General features: G+C 33.5%; 1 protein-coding gene across 1 annotated transcript in view; it reads left to right on the top strand.

Moving 5' to 3' along the window:
• Positions 1 to 14,887, top strand: part of LOC145268329 (phosphoinositide 3-kinase regulatory subunit 4-like) — a 126,318-nt gene extending 111,431 nt beyond the window's left edge. Inside the window, exons 31-35 of the mRNA XM_080123819.1 lie at positions 3,107 to 3,211; positions 4,337 to 4,462; positions 6,834 to 6,991; positions 10,330 to 10,505; positions 14,401 to 14,887. Of these exons, the coding sequence (XP_079979945.1) occupies positions 3,107 to 3,211; positions 4,337 to 4,462; positions 6,834 to 6,991; positions 10,330 to 10,505; positions 14,401 to 14,602 (767 nt within the window). The 3' untranslated portion in view covers positions 14,603 to 14,887. The remainder of the gene's footprint in view (positions 1 to 3,106; positions 3,212 to 4,336; positions 4,463 to 6,833; positions 6,992 to 10,329; positions 10,506 to 14,400) is intronic.
• The last annotated feature ends 3,504 nt before the right edge of the window (positions 14,888 to 18,391 follow it).

The raw sequence follows: 18,391 nt of genomic DNA on the forward strand, positions 1-18,391 counted from the left end.
TGCTCTTCTATGCATACACAAATATTTTGCTCATTAATGTTAGCTTATTTTCAACTATTTTTTATCCTACTGACGATGGTTCATACGGTAATGCCTTTGGCTGGAATGCTACAAATTTTACTTTTGGTTCCGATTCTAGCTGAAAAGTCTTTTTTTTTTCTTCTTTTTTTTTACTTTTGAAATCATAACTATATATTGGGTACAATATAATATGAAATAATTGATAAAGAATGTATACGAAATTAAAATTTCATACTTAGGCATATTTTGCGACTGGGCAATGTTGAGTGATCCTCATTTGTAATCAGAACTTTGGTGTTTTTTTTTTTTATTTGCAGCCACCATATAAGGTTGAAATACAAAAAAAAAGAAGCAGTTCTTGTCCAGAATTCTCCCTTATATTGAAAAGCTAAATTAAAGAAAAATCTGTATGATGTGACAATACGAAAATATCATATTTCAAAAATCAAGTAAATTGATCAAGTCGTTTTATCTATCTATATATCTATAAAAGTGAAAGTGTCTGTCTGCCTCTGTGTGTGTGTCTGTCTGTCTGTGTAAATTTCCCTACACAATAACTCTGTCAATTTTCAGTCTACAGATTCAAAATTTGATATACAGAGTACTGAGATTTGAGAAAATCTTTGTAATCAGTTTTCAGCCAGAAATTTGGCTGTTATAGGGTCAAAGTTCAACGATTTGACCTTTGAGAACTCTACCAAACTCCTTTGCCAATTTTGAGTCTAAACACTTGAAATTTTAGATATAGGTTTCTTGGACATGGATCTAACTTAATAACTTGATGTGAGCCCAAAACAATGTTAAGGGGTCATAATAGGGAGCAAAGTTAAAAAAAAATTGATCACTGCAGTCTCCACCAAATTACTCTGACAATTTCTGGTCTAAGCATTTGAAATTTTACGTAAAGGATATTCAGAGATGGGGCAAGCTTTTTAATCCGTTTGGGTCAAAAATTTGAGCTACCAATATATAAATGTATGTATGTTTGCATGTCTGCCTAAAACTTTCGACAGGGGCGACGGATTTTCACAAGATCAGTATCGTTTTTAAGCTTGACCTACCAGACAACAAATATTGAAAAATTGGCTAAAAACATTAATTTCTTCACCTTCAACTGGGCATTTTTCTACAGGGAGGGGGTCGCTTTTTTCGCCGATATTGTCGAAAGTCTCCTTTTTTCGATTGTCTAGCTTTAATTTAAACTTACGTCACTTCCGGTTTAGCGGTGGTTATAACAGCAAAGACGTCACGTTTTTTCCCGTTCTTTTCCTCCTTCGTGGTATGGGTTCGAGCCTGCCTTCCTACTACCACTTTTTTTTCTTTTTTGAGCAACACACACCTCCAAACACCTGGACAACGCCGGGCACCCATGCTAGTATATATATAAAGTAGTAGCGTTCGTGTGTGTGTTTGTGTGTATAACTTCCTATGATCTAAGCACGGCTTTCCTACTACCACTTTTTTTTGCTCAACATACACCTCCAAATACTCGGGCAATGCAGGGCTGAAATGCTAGTATATCTATAAAAGTGATAAAAGTGAAAATGGCTGTGTGTGTGTGTGTGTGTGTGTGTGTGTGTACGTACGTACGTACGTACATTTCCCTACCAAATAACCCTGTCAATTGTCGGTCTAGAGATTCAAGATTTGACATAAGGTGTATTGAGATTTTGGAAAATCTTTTTAATCGGTTTTCGGCCAGAAAGTGGGCTGTCAAGGGGTCAAAGTTCAACAATTTTGACCTTTGAAAACTCTACCAAACACTTGAAATTTTAAATATAGGTTACTTGGACATGGATCAAACTTTTTAATTTGATTTGAGCCCAAAAAAATAAATGTTAAGGGATCAAAATTAAGGTCAATGTTAAAAAAAATTTGACCCCTGCGGTCTCTACCAAATTACTCAGTTAATTTCTTGTTTAAACATTAGAAATCTTACATAAAGTGTATTCACATGTAGGGCAAGTTATGAACAGTACATAGGGCCCGAGCAAAGCCAGGTTGAACTGCTAGTTTTTAAATAAAAAAAAACTTTAAATTAATTAATGGGAGTTTGTAGTTATTACAATATAAACTTAGTATGAAATATTCCTTTATTTCTTGAAATTTTTTATCAAAATGCCAGACAAGACAAACATTCTTTGGATACTCATAAAATTTGAGTTTTTTTCTTGAAAAATAAAACTACTTAATCAATTTACATGAAATTTGAAAGATGATATTTTCATTTCATTACAGGTACATACATCATATAGATTTTTGGTTCTTTTTCGTTATTGTAGCAAAATTTAAAAAAATGAAATATTGAATTTCAAGTGAAACCAATGGTGTCTGCTGAATTGTCATGTTGCAGTAATGAACATATCCAAAAATTATCAAAAAATAAATAAATAAATGAAAGATAAAAAATTAATTATTGATGAAAATATTTTTTTGAAAAAGAATTCAAGTGTGTATATTAATAAATAGCATCAAGTCAGGGGAGTAACTTGGTCCTTATTACAATTAATGGTGGATGTCACGCAATTATCTATTTGTACAAAGTATATGTTTTCTGTAATACTGCAGTCATTTAATTAATTGTGACAGGACAATTAGATAGATAACATTGCTTATTGTTGAAATTGATGAAAACAATAAATAGTTATAAGAGGTGGGTGTAGTTTGCTTGAAGCATTGTATAGTATGTAGTTAAATGAAATGTGTAGAAGGCGGTACAATGCAGAGGTAATGGAAAGACACAAACAGAAGTAGGTGAGAAAGTTTTATTAATACAACTTTTCTAATTTGTATTAATAAAACTTTCTCACCTGCTTCAGTTTGTGTCTTTCCGTTACCTCTGCATTGTACCGCCTTCTACATATTTCATTTAAATAAATAGCAATCATTATTTTTTAATGAAAATTCATTTTTTTTTTTTTTTTTGACTGTCGGATTTCGCTACAATAACAAAGAAGAACCAATTTTTTTCCTTTTTTTTTTTTTTAATATAGTTAGAATTCTGGAGAAGAATCATTAAAAAAAATTTAAGGATAAAAATTGTTTTTATTTTTAATTACAATTTTTTTATTTTCTTAATTTTCAGGTTCAAAATCTGTGTTATCCTATGCCACAATTAATGGGAATATAATCGGTTGGGATATGCGAATGCCCGAACTTGCCTGGAACTTGAAAAATGATTACAAAGCTGGTATGTAATTTTTAGGTGCTTGTTTACTTTGGTGATCTTTTAAATTAATGCATTTCGATGGAAATGTTAATAATAAAAAAACAAAAAACTTTGGTACTTGTTTAGTTTAATCAAGACATAAAAAAATGAAAATATCGAAAAAAAAAAAAATCATATTGTACGTAGTCGTTATGGAATAAAGTTCTCATAAAAAAAATTTCACTTAATTTGATCAAGTAGTTTGTTTGTCTTTTTTACAGAGGAAAATCAAATTTTAATGCGATTGATCGTCTCATGGCCATCTCGCCTGGTTCACGGCCGAGGAGGGCGGATGCCTTTTAAACGAAAAAGTGATTAACAAATGAAAAAGGGATTTTAAAAAAAAAAAAAAGAGAGAAACTCTGTAAAATAAGTGAAAAAAAAAAACCTAAAATATTTATCTAAGTATTTTTTTCTGCTCATGTTTCAAAATAATCTCGCCAAATTTTGACAAACCTTAAGCGGTGATGGAGTTATCTCCCTCCGTACCACCTCCTCCTCCACCACCACCACCACCACAACAACAACAACAAAATAGGCAAGATGGCCATGATACAACCAACCTCATTAAAATTCGATTTTACCCTGTAAAAAAAAAAAAAAAAAATACTTGATCAAATTAAGTGAATTTATTTTTGTATGAAAACTTAATTCCATAACGGGTACGCACAATATAATTCTTTTTTTTTTTCAATATTTTCATTTTTTTCTTTTCAATATTTTCATTTCTTGATGTCTTAAACTTTAAACTATACAAGTACCAAGACTTTAAAATTTTTAAATGTGCAATTTTTCTAAAGCCTAATCAAATAAACAGGTTTTGAGTTAACATTTCGATGGCATAACTTCAGGAATGCTTCATACAATATAAAGGAAGCAAGGTTCAGATAAGATTTTCGCCCATCCTTACATTGTCAGGGAGAGACTTGCAGCCTTATGATTTATTTTAGTGTCTCTCCAGCAGATTAGACATAAGGTCAGGTATGGATTTTCATGAAAGGACGAACTGAATACGAACTTGGTAGACTCAGGTTTTCAGACCGTGTTGTTAACCACTTGGCTACCATTAATGTTTATTTTACAAATAATTTTCTCATTCTAATTCAGGGCTGATAACTTCGTTTGCTATCCACCAATCTCAATGCTGGCTTGCTGCAGGTACAAGTAGTGGGTCCCATGTTTGCTGGGACATGAGGTTTCATCTCCCCATTGCTACGATCAATCATCCAGCAGGTAAGCAATCTTACCCCAACTTATTTTTTTATTTTTTTTTAAATAACACAAAATATAATTAATTACAAGCTCAGTAACTAATCTTATTAAGTTCCCTAATGTCTGTCTGTCCGTCTTTCTGTGAGTGTGTATGTGTGCGTGATGCAGTTTATCTCAGCCTACAGGCAATCCACCAAGGCAAGTAAGGTACCGAAATGAAGCTTATGATCCAGCGGATGTTTTAGTGATATTTATATCCATGTTTGGTGTACGGAAATGCAAAAAAAAAAAAAAATACAAAAAATAACATTTTACTAAACACCGTTTTAGTTATTGAATATTTTTCCGGTATTCATTGGAAGTTATTATCTCCCTTAGAAAGTTCGATTTACTGTGTATGTGTGTGTATGGAAATGCAAAAAAAAATGCAAAAAAATAACGATTTACTAACCAATGTTTTATTTACTGGATATTTTTCCAGTACAAGGACTCAAGTTTGCCCAGCTGTATACAAAAAAGGTACCATGCTTAAATAATAGCATAAAAATTTAGAAAATTATTCCGTACTTTAACCTAACAACTAAATAAACAAAAGATACCATATTGCAGAAATTGGTGTAATTGAAATTCCCACTCACCCTAAATAAAAATGGAAATAAAAAAAATTCAGACACTGAAAAAGTAAATGTATATAATTATCTCTGCAATGAATTGTGTTTTTATAAAATTCATTAAAGCTAAAAATGTTAAAAATCTTAAATTGTAAATGGAAGAAAAATTGTAAGACATTCATAATAAGCAGTTTGAGATTGTTTTCTTGTAAGATAAATGAATTGGAAGTAATTGAGGGCAATTCAAATGTTCCATTTTTATTGGCTACTAACACTGAAATATAGTGGAAAAAATTATTTATTATTTAAAAAAAAAACAGGCACACTATATCAAAATAAAACAAAGGAGAGGAAAAATGAACAGGTAAGATGACATGAATGATATGTCAAAAGCATGAAAACTCACTTTAAAGATGAAAATCAGTACCCCCCCCCCCTCACACTCCCATAATATTTGACACAACGTTAGATTTTCAGATAGCCATCTTAGATTTAACTGACAGAGATATGGATTTTGAGTTTGGGATCAAAAAATATCGAACTTAGCTCTTCCTATTACATCCAAGAAAGCAGCTTGAGAATCTTCAAATGTTGTGTCGGATATCTTAAGGGCGGAATTTTCTCTGATTATAATCTTTAAAGTGAGTTTTCATGCATTTGACATGCAATTCATTTTCTCTTACTTGTTTACGTTCCTTCCCTTTTGTTTTGGAACAGCGTGCTTGTTTTTGCAAATGATTCTCTGAAGAGCAACCTAGAAAACAAAGGGCAATTTATTTTTGTTACTGATTGCAAAACATATGTAAGACAGAAAGGAAAAAGTATAAGCATTTGCTAAAATAAACAAAAAAAAATAATAATAATAATTTTTAAAATTCTGATTGTGGACTGGTCCTTTCTTTGGTCATTGGGATGCATCTAACCACTATATATATATATATAGAGAGAGAGGATATTAGATCAATAAATGTGAAAGTATAAATCAGCTTAAAAAAAAGAGATAAAAAAATATCTTTATAATTGATTAATGTGTATGTTTTTTTAATTTATTTTCATTAAAAATTAAAATTGATTATTGATTAAAAAAGGCATTAAAATTAAATAATGAAATAGTCAAATTTTTATAGAGTAATAAAATTAATTGGTATTAATGTGTGTGTATATATATATACACACAAAATAGGTTAAAAATATCCAAAAGTAAAACCATTGAATTTCAACAAAGTTTTTGATAGTCATCAATGAAAAGTGCAAGATATTATTTTTATTCAATTTAGGTAAACAAAATTAACATAAGTCACTATATTAAATCTATTGTTTTAGTCTTAAAAGACATCGTCAGGCGAAAAAATTCCTCTGTTCTTATTTGAGGCTAGTTATTGTCTCCTGACGATGTCTTTTAAGATTGAAACAATAGCTTTATTGCAGTGACTTATGGTAATTTTGTTTACCTAAATTGCATAAAATAATATATATATATATATATATATATATAGAGAGAGAGAGAGAGAGAGAGAGCGATAGACATGTATGTTTGTCATCTACAGACGGTACTGTTTTGCTGTTTACAGCTTATCAGTGTGGCTAGACAAACAACTGCTTTAAGCCAGAATTGTGCGCATGTTTTTTTTGTTTTTTTTTTTTGTATTTTTTAAATTTTATTTTCATTAAAAGTTGAAAAAGAATTATTGTTTAAAGAAGGCATTAAAGTTAAATAATAAAATATTTTTCAATGTGTGCAATAAAGGCAATAAAAACTAATTGATATTAATTCCTTATAGATGCCTGGATCCGCAGAGTAATGATGCATCCTCAACAGCAATCCTGGATCATCTCTGCCGTGCAAGGTAATAATGAAGTGTCCATGTGGGACGTGGAAACTGGGGCCAGGCAAAAAGCATTGTGGGCAAGTCCTTCGCCCGCTTTATCGCACAGAGATGTAAGTATAGCAGCAGTACATTATTTCATAAATATTTAACCATTGTTTAATATTAATAAAGTTAAAACAAAAAAGAAAAATTGCCAAGGCCGCTGCAAAAAAAAGTTGGCTGCCCTCTACTGCGCTAGAAAATGACTCACACCAAAAAGCATCCTATATCTTTACAATTCACCCATGCTTAAAGTATTGTTGCCACATCTGGACTGGTGCATCTACCACTAATTTCTCACTCTTAGACAGGGTAAAAAAAAAGAACATTAAATCTAATAGGCTCCACATTGTCTACCAAGCTCCAACCTCTGTCCCATCATCATAATGTTGCATCCCTGTGCTTCTTTTACAAGTACTTATGCCCCCTCGATGTACATACTCGTAACTAACCTGACAAGTAGTAAAATCCCACCCCTTCACTGTTGAGATTATTAGATGCTTCTATTCTAATAGTTTCTTTCCTCGGACTGCTAGACTTTGGAATTCCCTCCTTATTTCTTGCTTCCCTGACTGTACAACGGACAGAAGCATTTTAAAAATAATTATAAAAATAATTATTGTTCTACAAAAAGAATATTCAACACTCAGAGAGTAAAAAAAAAAAAAAAATCATAAATGTTGATCCCCTGACTAATTCTGTTTTCCATGAGTGTATCTTGTGTAGTTTTTGATTTTTAGTTAGGCATAGTAGATGATATTACAAAAAAAATTATGCAAAATTAGTTTTATTTATTATAATAGTTATATTCCTGTCTGTTTTTTGTTTGTTCACAATTTGATTAATATGTACAAAGGATTCACTGTTTCGCAAATTAATTTTCATACTAACACGACATTTACACAATTTCATTCGAGCTTGATTTCTATATATAAACTATTTATTCAAAGGAAATCTACATTCAAGAAGTAACCTCATTTGCGTATTACATTAAAGAAAATCTATCTTCAACTTCAGTTATTAATTATTTGTTGTAATAGAATTGTCTTGTTCTATTTGGAAATCTATATATCTATAAAAGTGAAAGTGTTTGCCTGTGTACATTTTCCTATGCAATAACTCTGTCAATTTTCAGTCTACAGACCTAAAATTTGATATACAGTTTACTGAGATTTGGGAAAATCTTTGTAATCCGTTTTCGACCAGAAATTTGGCTGTTAAGGGGTCAAAGTTCGATGATTTGACCTTTGAGAACTCTACCAAACTCCTCCACCAATTTTGAGTCTAAACACTTGAAATTTTAGATATAGGTTCCTTGGGCATGGATCTAACTTAATAACTTGATTTGAGCCCAAAACAATAAATTTTAAGATGTCATAATAGGGATCAAAGTTAAAAAAAAATTGACCTTTTTTTTTTTTTTTTTTTTTTTTTTTGCTCAACATACACCTCCAAAAACCCGGGCAATGCTAGTATTATTTAAAGTTGATTTAATTAATTTAATATTTAATTAATTTTTAATTTAATATTACATTTATTTTTAATTATGATTAGTCGAGACCATTTGCCTTTAAAAACAGAAGTATGCTTATTCCTTTAAAATTTATTTCCCCATTAAATTTTCATAAACAAAAATGGATGTGTTTTATGCTTCCATGAATCCAACACTTTTAGGAAAATCATAAGAAGTTGGGATATTCAGCATCTCTCTTCTTCACCTGCCAACACGACACATATGCAGCTAATCCATAATATGAATCTCACTTGTGTGTATTTATTTTTGTATGTCTTTCATCAACCACATCCGACTGGGTCGAAACCAGTACCATCTGAAAGAGCGATCCTTCGCATGCATAATATGTAAAAATTAGAAAAAAAGATTAATTCTGTGGCAGTCATTTAGACCACTTTTTAGAATGGGGTGGGGGGGGGGAATTTTTGCTTCATTGTTTTCGCAAGTCATGCATGCATATCAAACTAAAACTATGTTTAAAAATCTTATTTTTAACGTCATGATGTTATAAGCAATCGTGGTCTTGTGGACAAAAGCATTTGCCAGTAACTTTTTCCCTTCTTTTCCTCTTTTGCGTTTCAGATTTTGTGGCTTCCTTTTTTTTTTTTTTTTTTTTTTTTTTTTTGAGGTTGCACTCACTGCTATTTTGATTTAAAAAAAAAAAAAAAAAATTGCTTCTTTTTTGGGGCAATTCCGTTCTTTTATTTTTGAAATTGTTGTGGGGGTGAAAATGCTCAATATCCTTAGTATAGCAGCTATGTTCAAACCAAACTTCATGTCAACCAGAGCAATGCTGGGTATCCATGCTAGTCTATTATATAAGTCTTAGTTGTCTGTGGGTTTGTGTTTGTGTGTCCGCTAAAAACTTTTGTCATCTGTATGAACCTGGTATCATTAGAAAGAGCAATCTCTCAGACACATAATATTGAAAAATTAGAAAAAAATTGTCAATTATTTCAAGTAGAAATCAAGTTGCTGCTATTTTGATGTTGTTTTCTTTGACTACTGTACACTCATTACCCCTTATCCTTAAGTGACCTCCATGCCTTGATAAGTGGTGATTCCTTTGTAGAATAAAGAAAAAGGTTATATCGTTCCACTGGCAGCATTTGGTTATTTGTTTATCATCGAAATAAGTAAAAAAAAAGCAAGAGATTCCATTGTTAAGAGTTCAGCGTGCTTTTCCAAGTCAATTCATCATTGATTCGTCCTCAAAGAACATATAACAGTAACCTAAACAGTTTCAAGAGAGTGCATGCCTGTGTAAAGGAATACGTTCAGGACAATCTCCCACCCCTCTCCCACAGAAGAGACGTTGCAAGCCTATCCTTGTTTTATCGTTATTTTCATGGCAGGTGCTCGTCTGAACTCCAATCCCTGGTCCCCCCTCGCCAATCTTTCACGAAAAACACCCGTCTAGCTGAATCCACTGTGAAAAATTTCCCCCACTCTATATCGGTGCCTAAATCAAAACGCGGATTTCATGAACAAAGCTTCTTTCTTAGAACTGCACGCCTGTGGAACTCTGTTCCGTCTGCCTGCTTCCCTCCGGACTACAACTTGGATGTCTTCAAGTCTAATGTTAACAAATTCCTAATGAACCGCCCCCCTAATTAAACACTTCATCAAATCTCCTCAGTAATGTAATGTACTTGCAATAACCCTTATCCCTGAGTGGCTTCCAGGCCTTGATAAGTGGTGATCACTGTGTAAAAAAAAAACAAAAAAAAAAAAACAACAACAACAATCAAAAAAAAAAAACAACAATCAAAAAAACAAAAATTCAATTAAAATTTTGCTGCCTTTAAAAAAAAAAAGACCCTATATTTTGGTAAAGCAGAAAAATGAATTTGCTTTTTCTTTTTTTTTAACCTAATTTCTTTTGTCTTATTATAGTCTTCTGATGATTCTGTTTATGGAAATTACATAACCGCCACAGACAACAGTGTTTTTATGATCACTGGTGGATCAGATATGCGGATCCGATTTTGGGATCTAAATACGCCGAGTAATTCATTTTTAATGGTTGGAGCTGCTACAGATGCACCTCAGCAAATCACAACAACTTACGAGTAAGTAAAAAAAAAATTAATTCACCTGTAGTTTCTTTTTTATTACTTTGCCATTTTTTTTTTTTTTTTTTTTAGGTTCAAGACTATTTTAATTATTTGAATGTTATTTTTATTTTAATTTAATTTAATTCAATTTTATTTTAATTAAATTTTTATTTTAATTTAATGTTTTACTATATTTTTACATTCTAAATTATTTGCATTAAATTAATTTTTATTTTTATTCATTTTTATTTTTATTCATTTTTATTTTCTTTTAATTTTTACTTTTGTTCATTTTTATTTTAAATTAAAATTGTAACATTTTTTTTTTAGATTTTACATTATTTTAATTAATTGAATTAATTTTTATTTTAATTTAATTCAATTTTTATTTTAATTAATTTCACTGTATTTTTCTTTTTTGACCATATATATTTTTATAGAGTTGAATTTATTTTTATTAATTTTTATTTTAATTTAATTTTATCATTTTTCTAGATTCTAGATTATTTTCTTTGATAATTTCTATCTTTATTCATATTTCTTTTGGCCATGTCGGTGGGGCATTAGAATACGCCGACTGCCCCCCCCCCCCCTGCAGAGGGTAAAAGTCCCTCAATGGGGGTCCTGGATATGACCTTAAACTATATCCAGTGGTGAGGCCCCAGCTTGTGGGCTTTGTCCACTCTGACCCAGAGTGGTAGTACCTGTTAGGGTCCCAGCTATGGGTTAAATAGAAACTGACGTGAAAACAACAAATATATTCTATTAAAAAAAATTTTCTTCCGAATCTTTGGATTCGGCATTAAATAACCCGAAAAGGGTTGCTATGCTGTAAAACAACCAACAACGAACCAATCCTATTTCTTTGTTCACAGATAGATTAAATTGTGTATTCAAACAATTTTGTAAATTTTGTTTTCCGGTTTAGTTTAAAATGTTTACGTGTTTTTCAATTATCATACAATTATGACTCTTACAAGTGCTCAAAAGTAGCTCAAAGTGTCACAAGATGCTGAAACATGTGATCAATCGTCTAGTGTATGTGGATCCACTAAGTGAATGTGATAAATCGGTCTTTCTTTACAGAAGACTAGCGTTGCCCGGGTGTTGGGGGGGGGGGGGTTAAAAAAAAAAAAGTAAGTATGAGGATCGAACCCAGGCAAAGTTGTGAAAAAAAAAACATGCGACGTTAACCACTGCTCCACCACGACATGCTTACGGAAACACGTTTGAATTTATTTTATTACTTGGATTTAGCAGGTGCTCGTTTTAATGACTTAATGAGGTCAAGTTTGACTGCGGGATTTCATTTACTGCTGAACGCTTTTTTCCTCGCCCCCAAGATGTTATAGGAAAAAGACTAACCCACATGCGGCGAGCGACAAATATTGAATATTTATCTTCCCGAAATTGAGCAAATTAAATAGACAGGCGAGCTTCGTTGTTAACTGTGAGATATTACGATTTATATGTGATATAAAAAGTTTTAAAAAGTTGTGAACCGACCAACCGCTTCTCTGAAAGAAGCCTTTTGTAGACACACAGAAAAAGCGAACACACATACATACATTTTCACTTTTATATATATAGACTAGCAGGGCTACCCGGCGTTGCTCGGGACCGTATAAACAATGAAAAAACAAAAGCAGATATTGAACATATGTTTTATTCTTAGGGGAGAGGAATCTTTCACCTCAAGTTTTAGCGTTACAAACAAACATTTGTCTTTTATATATATAGATAATTACAGTTTTTTTTGGGGCCCCCCTCGAAGATAACTGATCAGTTGACCAACTTCTAGTGGTCCGTTTGACGTGAAATTTCGATATTTGTCATCCGGGTGATGGGGCTTCCATATGATACCAGATTTGTCAAGTTTGGTTCCGTCTTTCAAAAGTTTTAGCGTTACAAACAAACATACATACATACACACAGACGTTTGGCTTTTATATATATAGATGGTTCTCTTATTAGTTGTTATCAGAAGTTACGGAATGATACGTAGTTCTGTCAGCATCAGGCAAGAAAGTTATAAGCACATCAAAAGAGAAAAGGAATAACACGGTTATTTGCTGGATAGAGTATCTTGGTTTGTCTGTACCGTGAGTACATTTCTGGAATTGCTGTTACATGTGTGTGTGTGTGTGTGTGTGTGTGTGTGTGTGTGTGTGTGTGTGTGTGTGTGTGTGTGTGTGTGTCAGCACTAACCCTACTCAGGTTTAACCAGCTTCCTCTGAAGAAGGAAGTTTCCATGGAAGTAAGAAATTCACAAGACAAGCTGTCCCCTGCCGTATGTATATCCCCATTAGAGGAGATGACGACGTTAGGTTTTTGCAACTCTTGCAGGGAGGTGTTGACATCCTCCTACATACAGCACTTGAAATTCCCAAATTGGTCACCCATTTTAGTAGTGACCAGGTTCAATGTTGCTTAACTTCGGTGATTTAGTAGTGACCAGGCTCAATGCTGGAAACCAGCGTGTGAACATGATTATGCTGTATATATTGCTGTTACATTCTGGCATGGTAACCAGATCCTCTAGGGATAATAAATGATAGTACATAGACAATAAAACTTCCGTTACATCAAGGGGTTGATATGTTATCGAATGTCTCTGCTGGTGGGTCTTCTTTTTGTAGTTCTCTGCTGCCACTGACAGGACCAGTGTGCTGAAATCGAGCACTATATCGAAATTAGTGAACAAAGTATTTTTTTTCATAAAAATAGAATTTTATGTATTTTAAAAATCAGAGAGCCTTTTTAACTCAAGATCCCTTCGCGACAAAGTTGAGATTCCAACTTTTTTACAACAGCATCTTGGCTGCAACTTTTACATCTGTCACCGACTGAAATCGGATCCCAACTAAATTCCAATTCCCTCACTGAAAGAAAGAGACAGAAAGAGATACACAATAAAAACAAAGCGACTGAAATTCTATTTTGTTTTTCAAATTCTCGTGCCGGCCAAACAGGCTTGACCCTTTTACGCTGAGATTTTATAAACATCTGTCAATCTCAATATTGTACGTGTGTTGAAATTTCAAGATAAAAACAGCACTGATATGATTTTACATGTCTCCCCATCACCCCCCCCCCCAAGGACAAGAAAATATGAGTAGAAGGCTTTTAAATGAGAGGAGCTCAAGAGCTCCTCCAAAAAGGACTATTCATGATTATGCTACATTTTTTTATTTAAAAAATTAAACCTAATGGATTGCTTAACATGAATTAACAGTAATATTTTACAATCACAAGTAAGTATTTTCTAAAGTTTTTCTTGTACTGATTCAGAACCTGACCCAAAGTCATATTAGCATCTTCCGTCAGTTTACAGTAAGCATCCGGAAAAGTTGCTGGAAAAAGCTGATGCAAATACACTTGAAAACAAAATTTAAACGCCAGAAGCTTATGGAAGATTTTTTTTTTTTTTTCTTCAACAAAAGTATATTAAAAAAATATTTCAACACATCTTTCAAAGAATTTTTTTTTTTTTAAGAAAAGTATATTTAAAAGATTTTAACAAACTTTTCAAAGAAATGTTTTTTTTTAAGAAAAGTATATTAAAAAAAAATTTCAACAAATTTTTCAAAGAATTTTTTTTTTTTTTTTTAAACATAAAAACAGCTATGAACAAAAGCAGTTTTTTTTCTTTTCATGGAAAGCATCTAAAGTTTTTGCTGTTGTTTTTTTAACAAAAAGAAACTATTTTTTGATTTTGGAAAGGCATCTGAAAAATATTGTCTACTGGCAGCTGATTTGCAGTTTTCTGTAAATTGCCAGGTGACAACATAACTTTGGGTCAGGTTCTGTGTCAGTCCTGTTTCCCTGATTTTATTTTTAACTAACACATCTACCTCGGGTGTCCTTCTGGACTAGCACCAAAATAATTTAATTTTTTTTTATTTTTTAGATCCCGGCTTGTTGATGGCACAGAAGTAATTAAAGAGAACTGTACCATAAAACCAGGCTCAACTGACGATGTTCCTGGCCGATATCCAAAGTCGCCTCCTCCTGGTCATAAAGACATCATCAATGATGTAAACATGTGCTACACGTCACAGTATCTTGTGATCACTGCCTCTTACGATGGTGTCGTAAAAGTTTGGAAATAACATTTAGAACCAATATCTTTCATTTGACACAACTTTAAAATAAGTTATGTGAGAAAATTTTTTTAAATTAAGAAAAAAAAAAAAAAATTTGAAATTAGTGAATGAAAGCTTCAAAGGTTATCTTTGTACATAATTGTTAATAAGTTGACCTCTGACCTATTTAAAATTGCGAATGATAAAATCAAATTTTATGATTCTTTTTAAAAAGAAATTATTTAAATCTGGGAAATCAACAAATTTATTTGTTCATTGTCTTAGTGAATAAATCTTATTCCTTAATGTTAATTTTGTTTCATTTTAGTTTTATTTATTTATTTATTTATTTTTTTTTTTAATTGCTCCAGATAAGGCATGAAGCCACTTAATGTAAGTGTACTTATTGAATTCCTATAACACTGATGACATAGGAATGACAACACTTTTAAGGAGATGAGTGGTCTCAGCAATAACAACGGGTGCAGTTTCTGATTTATATATTCTAATTTTTTTGTTACCTGTGAAACTGGAATCATAGGAAGATCTCCATATTTTCAGTAACAATAGGAGCAACTGGATTCATAGAGAATTTCAAAATCCTAAAACAATCTCTCAGCTGGTGTCTCAGAAATATATCTATAGGTTAGACTCTTTTTATTTGACACTGTACTGAATTACATACAGAAACCAGTGTCTGCCCAGAGAAGCAGAAGCTATGGGTCTCCCAGAAATTGACCATCAACACCATACCACTATTGTGATGATCAAGCAATATTTAATGAGTTTTCCGGGCTAGTACCACCTGTCCCATGCTCAGGGCAGAAACACAAATTCGAACCTAAAACCTCCACGGACACACAAACTAGTGATGCGCACCCACCCTCTATCGAAATCCATGTGAGGTAATCTTTTTCCAATCACATCTGATTTTTAATTTAAGCTGATGCTTAAAGTAAGCAACCAGATCCTGATCAGAAACAGATCCAACCCCATGGACTATGCCAAAACGTGTAACCTACATCACTAGCCTAGATTTCTCCTTAGTAAACGGCAGGTCTATGTTGTCGACAATGTAAGCTAAATCAAGGGCCACAAATCGGGGTCGATGCAACCTGTTACCTTTCCGACATAATAATCACAGAGATGCCAAAGTCAACTGCAAAGGAAAAATGTGTGATCTGTCTCTTTATTTTCATTGCAGCACAGGCAGAGGGTAACCTCATCATCCCTTCCACCATCCCTAGCAAGTTTATCATAGAGTGGCAGTACATCCCGAATAAGTCCTCAGGTCAGAGAGAATTCAGAGTTTAAGTAACTCTGATCTGGCGCCCAATTCCACTGCGAGCGGACCTCCCCTTCCAACATATATAGCCACTCCACCTGCGGATCCTTTGCAGCACCCACAACTATAAGTCCATATATAGTCTCTTTCTAGACCGAGTAAGGTCACCAGCCCAGCATTTGGTGAAGAACGGCGTTTCCCCATCAATAACCTTCTGTGGAGTGGTTGAGTATGAGTTGAAGAAAGGAGTTCTCAACCGCAGGAACCCTTTGAGTAATGTACCACTCAGGAAAGCCAATCTTTCAGCGTGTTGATGACACTACAGGTTGGAGATCCCCAAGCCTCTCTCGCTAAGACTTTGCGTACAGACCTGTCTATGGGCAAATGGCTTTCCCCTCTTCTTAAGGTGGTTCACAGGCAGAGGAAGTACAGACATGGGGTAAAGAATCAATGGAAAAACGTAAGTGGCACATACCTCCGCACGACCCTCCAAGGATAAAGCTTTTGAGGAGGTTGGGGCCGCATGCCAAGCAAATTGCTCTGTAGAATAGAGAGCTAGCAAAAGATGTGCCAGGTGAGACTGCCCTTATAGAGCAGCTTTTCTTTTCAAGTCTGCTGCCTCAAGTCAAGGCAATTCTGGCACCCATAGTAGAGGAGAACTCCATTGATGTAGTAGTGTCATCGTCAGATAAAGTGATGGATTTCACAAAGAGGCCTATCACTACATCTATCCCCCCAGTCACAGGCTGAAGTCTGCATTCTCTGCTGCAGTTAGAGACACAAGCGAAGTGGCAACATCTGTGATTATATTTAATGCTATAAAGCGGCTTACCAAAGAGGTAAGAAAAGTAAGCATGAGTAGGTCACAATTGCTCCGACATCTGTACAAGAGTCGTTCGCCATCTCCATACAGCCGCTGCCTCTTATACAAGCCAGGATATTGCGCTTTCATTAGTCATTTGGCACAGAAACATGGAGATGCAAAAAGCATTGTTCATTTTCTAACCAGGGAAATTAAGGTGTTTTATTACAGACTTTGTTTGGTTGACACAGGAGCAGCTGCCTGTATTTGCCTAACTGAAACTCCCCAGTGAGAAGCTGGCAGTGTTGCCCATTTCGAAATTTCTCATTCTCTGGACTTGAAATTATGTAGAGACTTTACAAGTGTCTTTACTGTGGTTGATTTATCCTACCTCCATTCTAAGCTCGGACTTTCTGTACCTCTTTAACCTGATAGTGGATATGCGCAGATGTCAACTGATAGATGCTAATATATAACTTTCTGACTCGGGTTTAAAATCAAACACCTCGTTTATCAGTCCAGTATTTTTCATTGCCACTACTCACAACCCATACCAGACTTTATTACGCTTCTACCCAGAGTTAACAAACTTGAATAGTTTTGTGGGCAAACCAGCTCACTCAACAACTCATCATATTGAGGTCACAGGTACTCCTGTGTTCTTACGCTCTCACTGCCTCTCTGCAGAAAAATTAAAGTCAGCAAAAGCAGAGATATGGCCTTCACCTTTGCATATAGTTCTGAAGTGTTCTGGGGACTATCAACAACTGAATGCCATGATGCTATTTGATTGTTACCCAACCCTAACTCTAACCCAATCCCTCATATATAGGACTTTGCTTCCTTTCTCCATGCTAGATTTGGTTAATGTTTACCACCGGTGAATCCGGTTGACATACCCAAAACTGTGGTAACAACTCCATTTGGAGGATTTGAAATTTTGACTATGCATTTGGTTTGCGAAATGCAGCTGGTACATTTCAATGCCTCATGGATGAAGTAGTGCGTGATTTTGACTTCGTCTATAACCACATAGATGATATTCTTGTGGCAAGTGCCTCATCTGAGGAACATGTCACTCACGTCTGTTTACTGTTTGAATGGTTTCAGCAATGCCAGATGAGGATTAACCCTGGTAAATGTGTTTTCAGTGCTTCGTCACTAGTTTTCTTGGCCTACATTATCAGCCCTTAAGGTATATTTCCCTTACCTGAAAAGATAAAGGCTCTATAAGACAAGGCTCTTTACATGGCCAACTACGGTACTTCATCGGTCTGTTGAATTACTACAAGTGCTTTATCCCACACTGCGGATCTCCTGTCACCTTTTTCTAATATGTTACATAATAGGAAGGAAAACGAGCAAATTTCACTGAATGATATTCAGCTGAAAGCCTTTAACAAAGCGAAGCAGAAATTAGAAAAAATAATTAGCAATATCATGTAAAAAATAATTAGCAACATCATGTAAAAAATAATTAGCAACATCATGAAAAAAAATAATTAGAAACATCATGTAAAAAATAATTAGCAATATCATGTAAAAAATAATTAGCAACATCATGTAAAAAATAATTAGCAACATCATGTAAAAAATAATTAGCAACAGCATGAAAAAAAAAATAATTAGCAACATCATGAAAAAAATAAGTAACATCATGAAAAAAAATAATTAGCAACATGTAAAAAAATAATAATTAGCAACATCATGTAAAAAATAATTAGCAACA

The sequence above is a fragment of the Euprymna scolopes genome, chromosome 43 (genome assembly GCF_053919585.1).
Source record: "Euprymna scolopes isolate OS-2025 chromosome 43, ASM5391958v1, whole genome shotgun sequence".
NCBI classification, from domain to species: Eukaryota; Metazoa; Mollusca; class Cephalopoda; order Sepiida; family Sepiolidae; genus Euprymna; species Euprymna scolopes.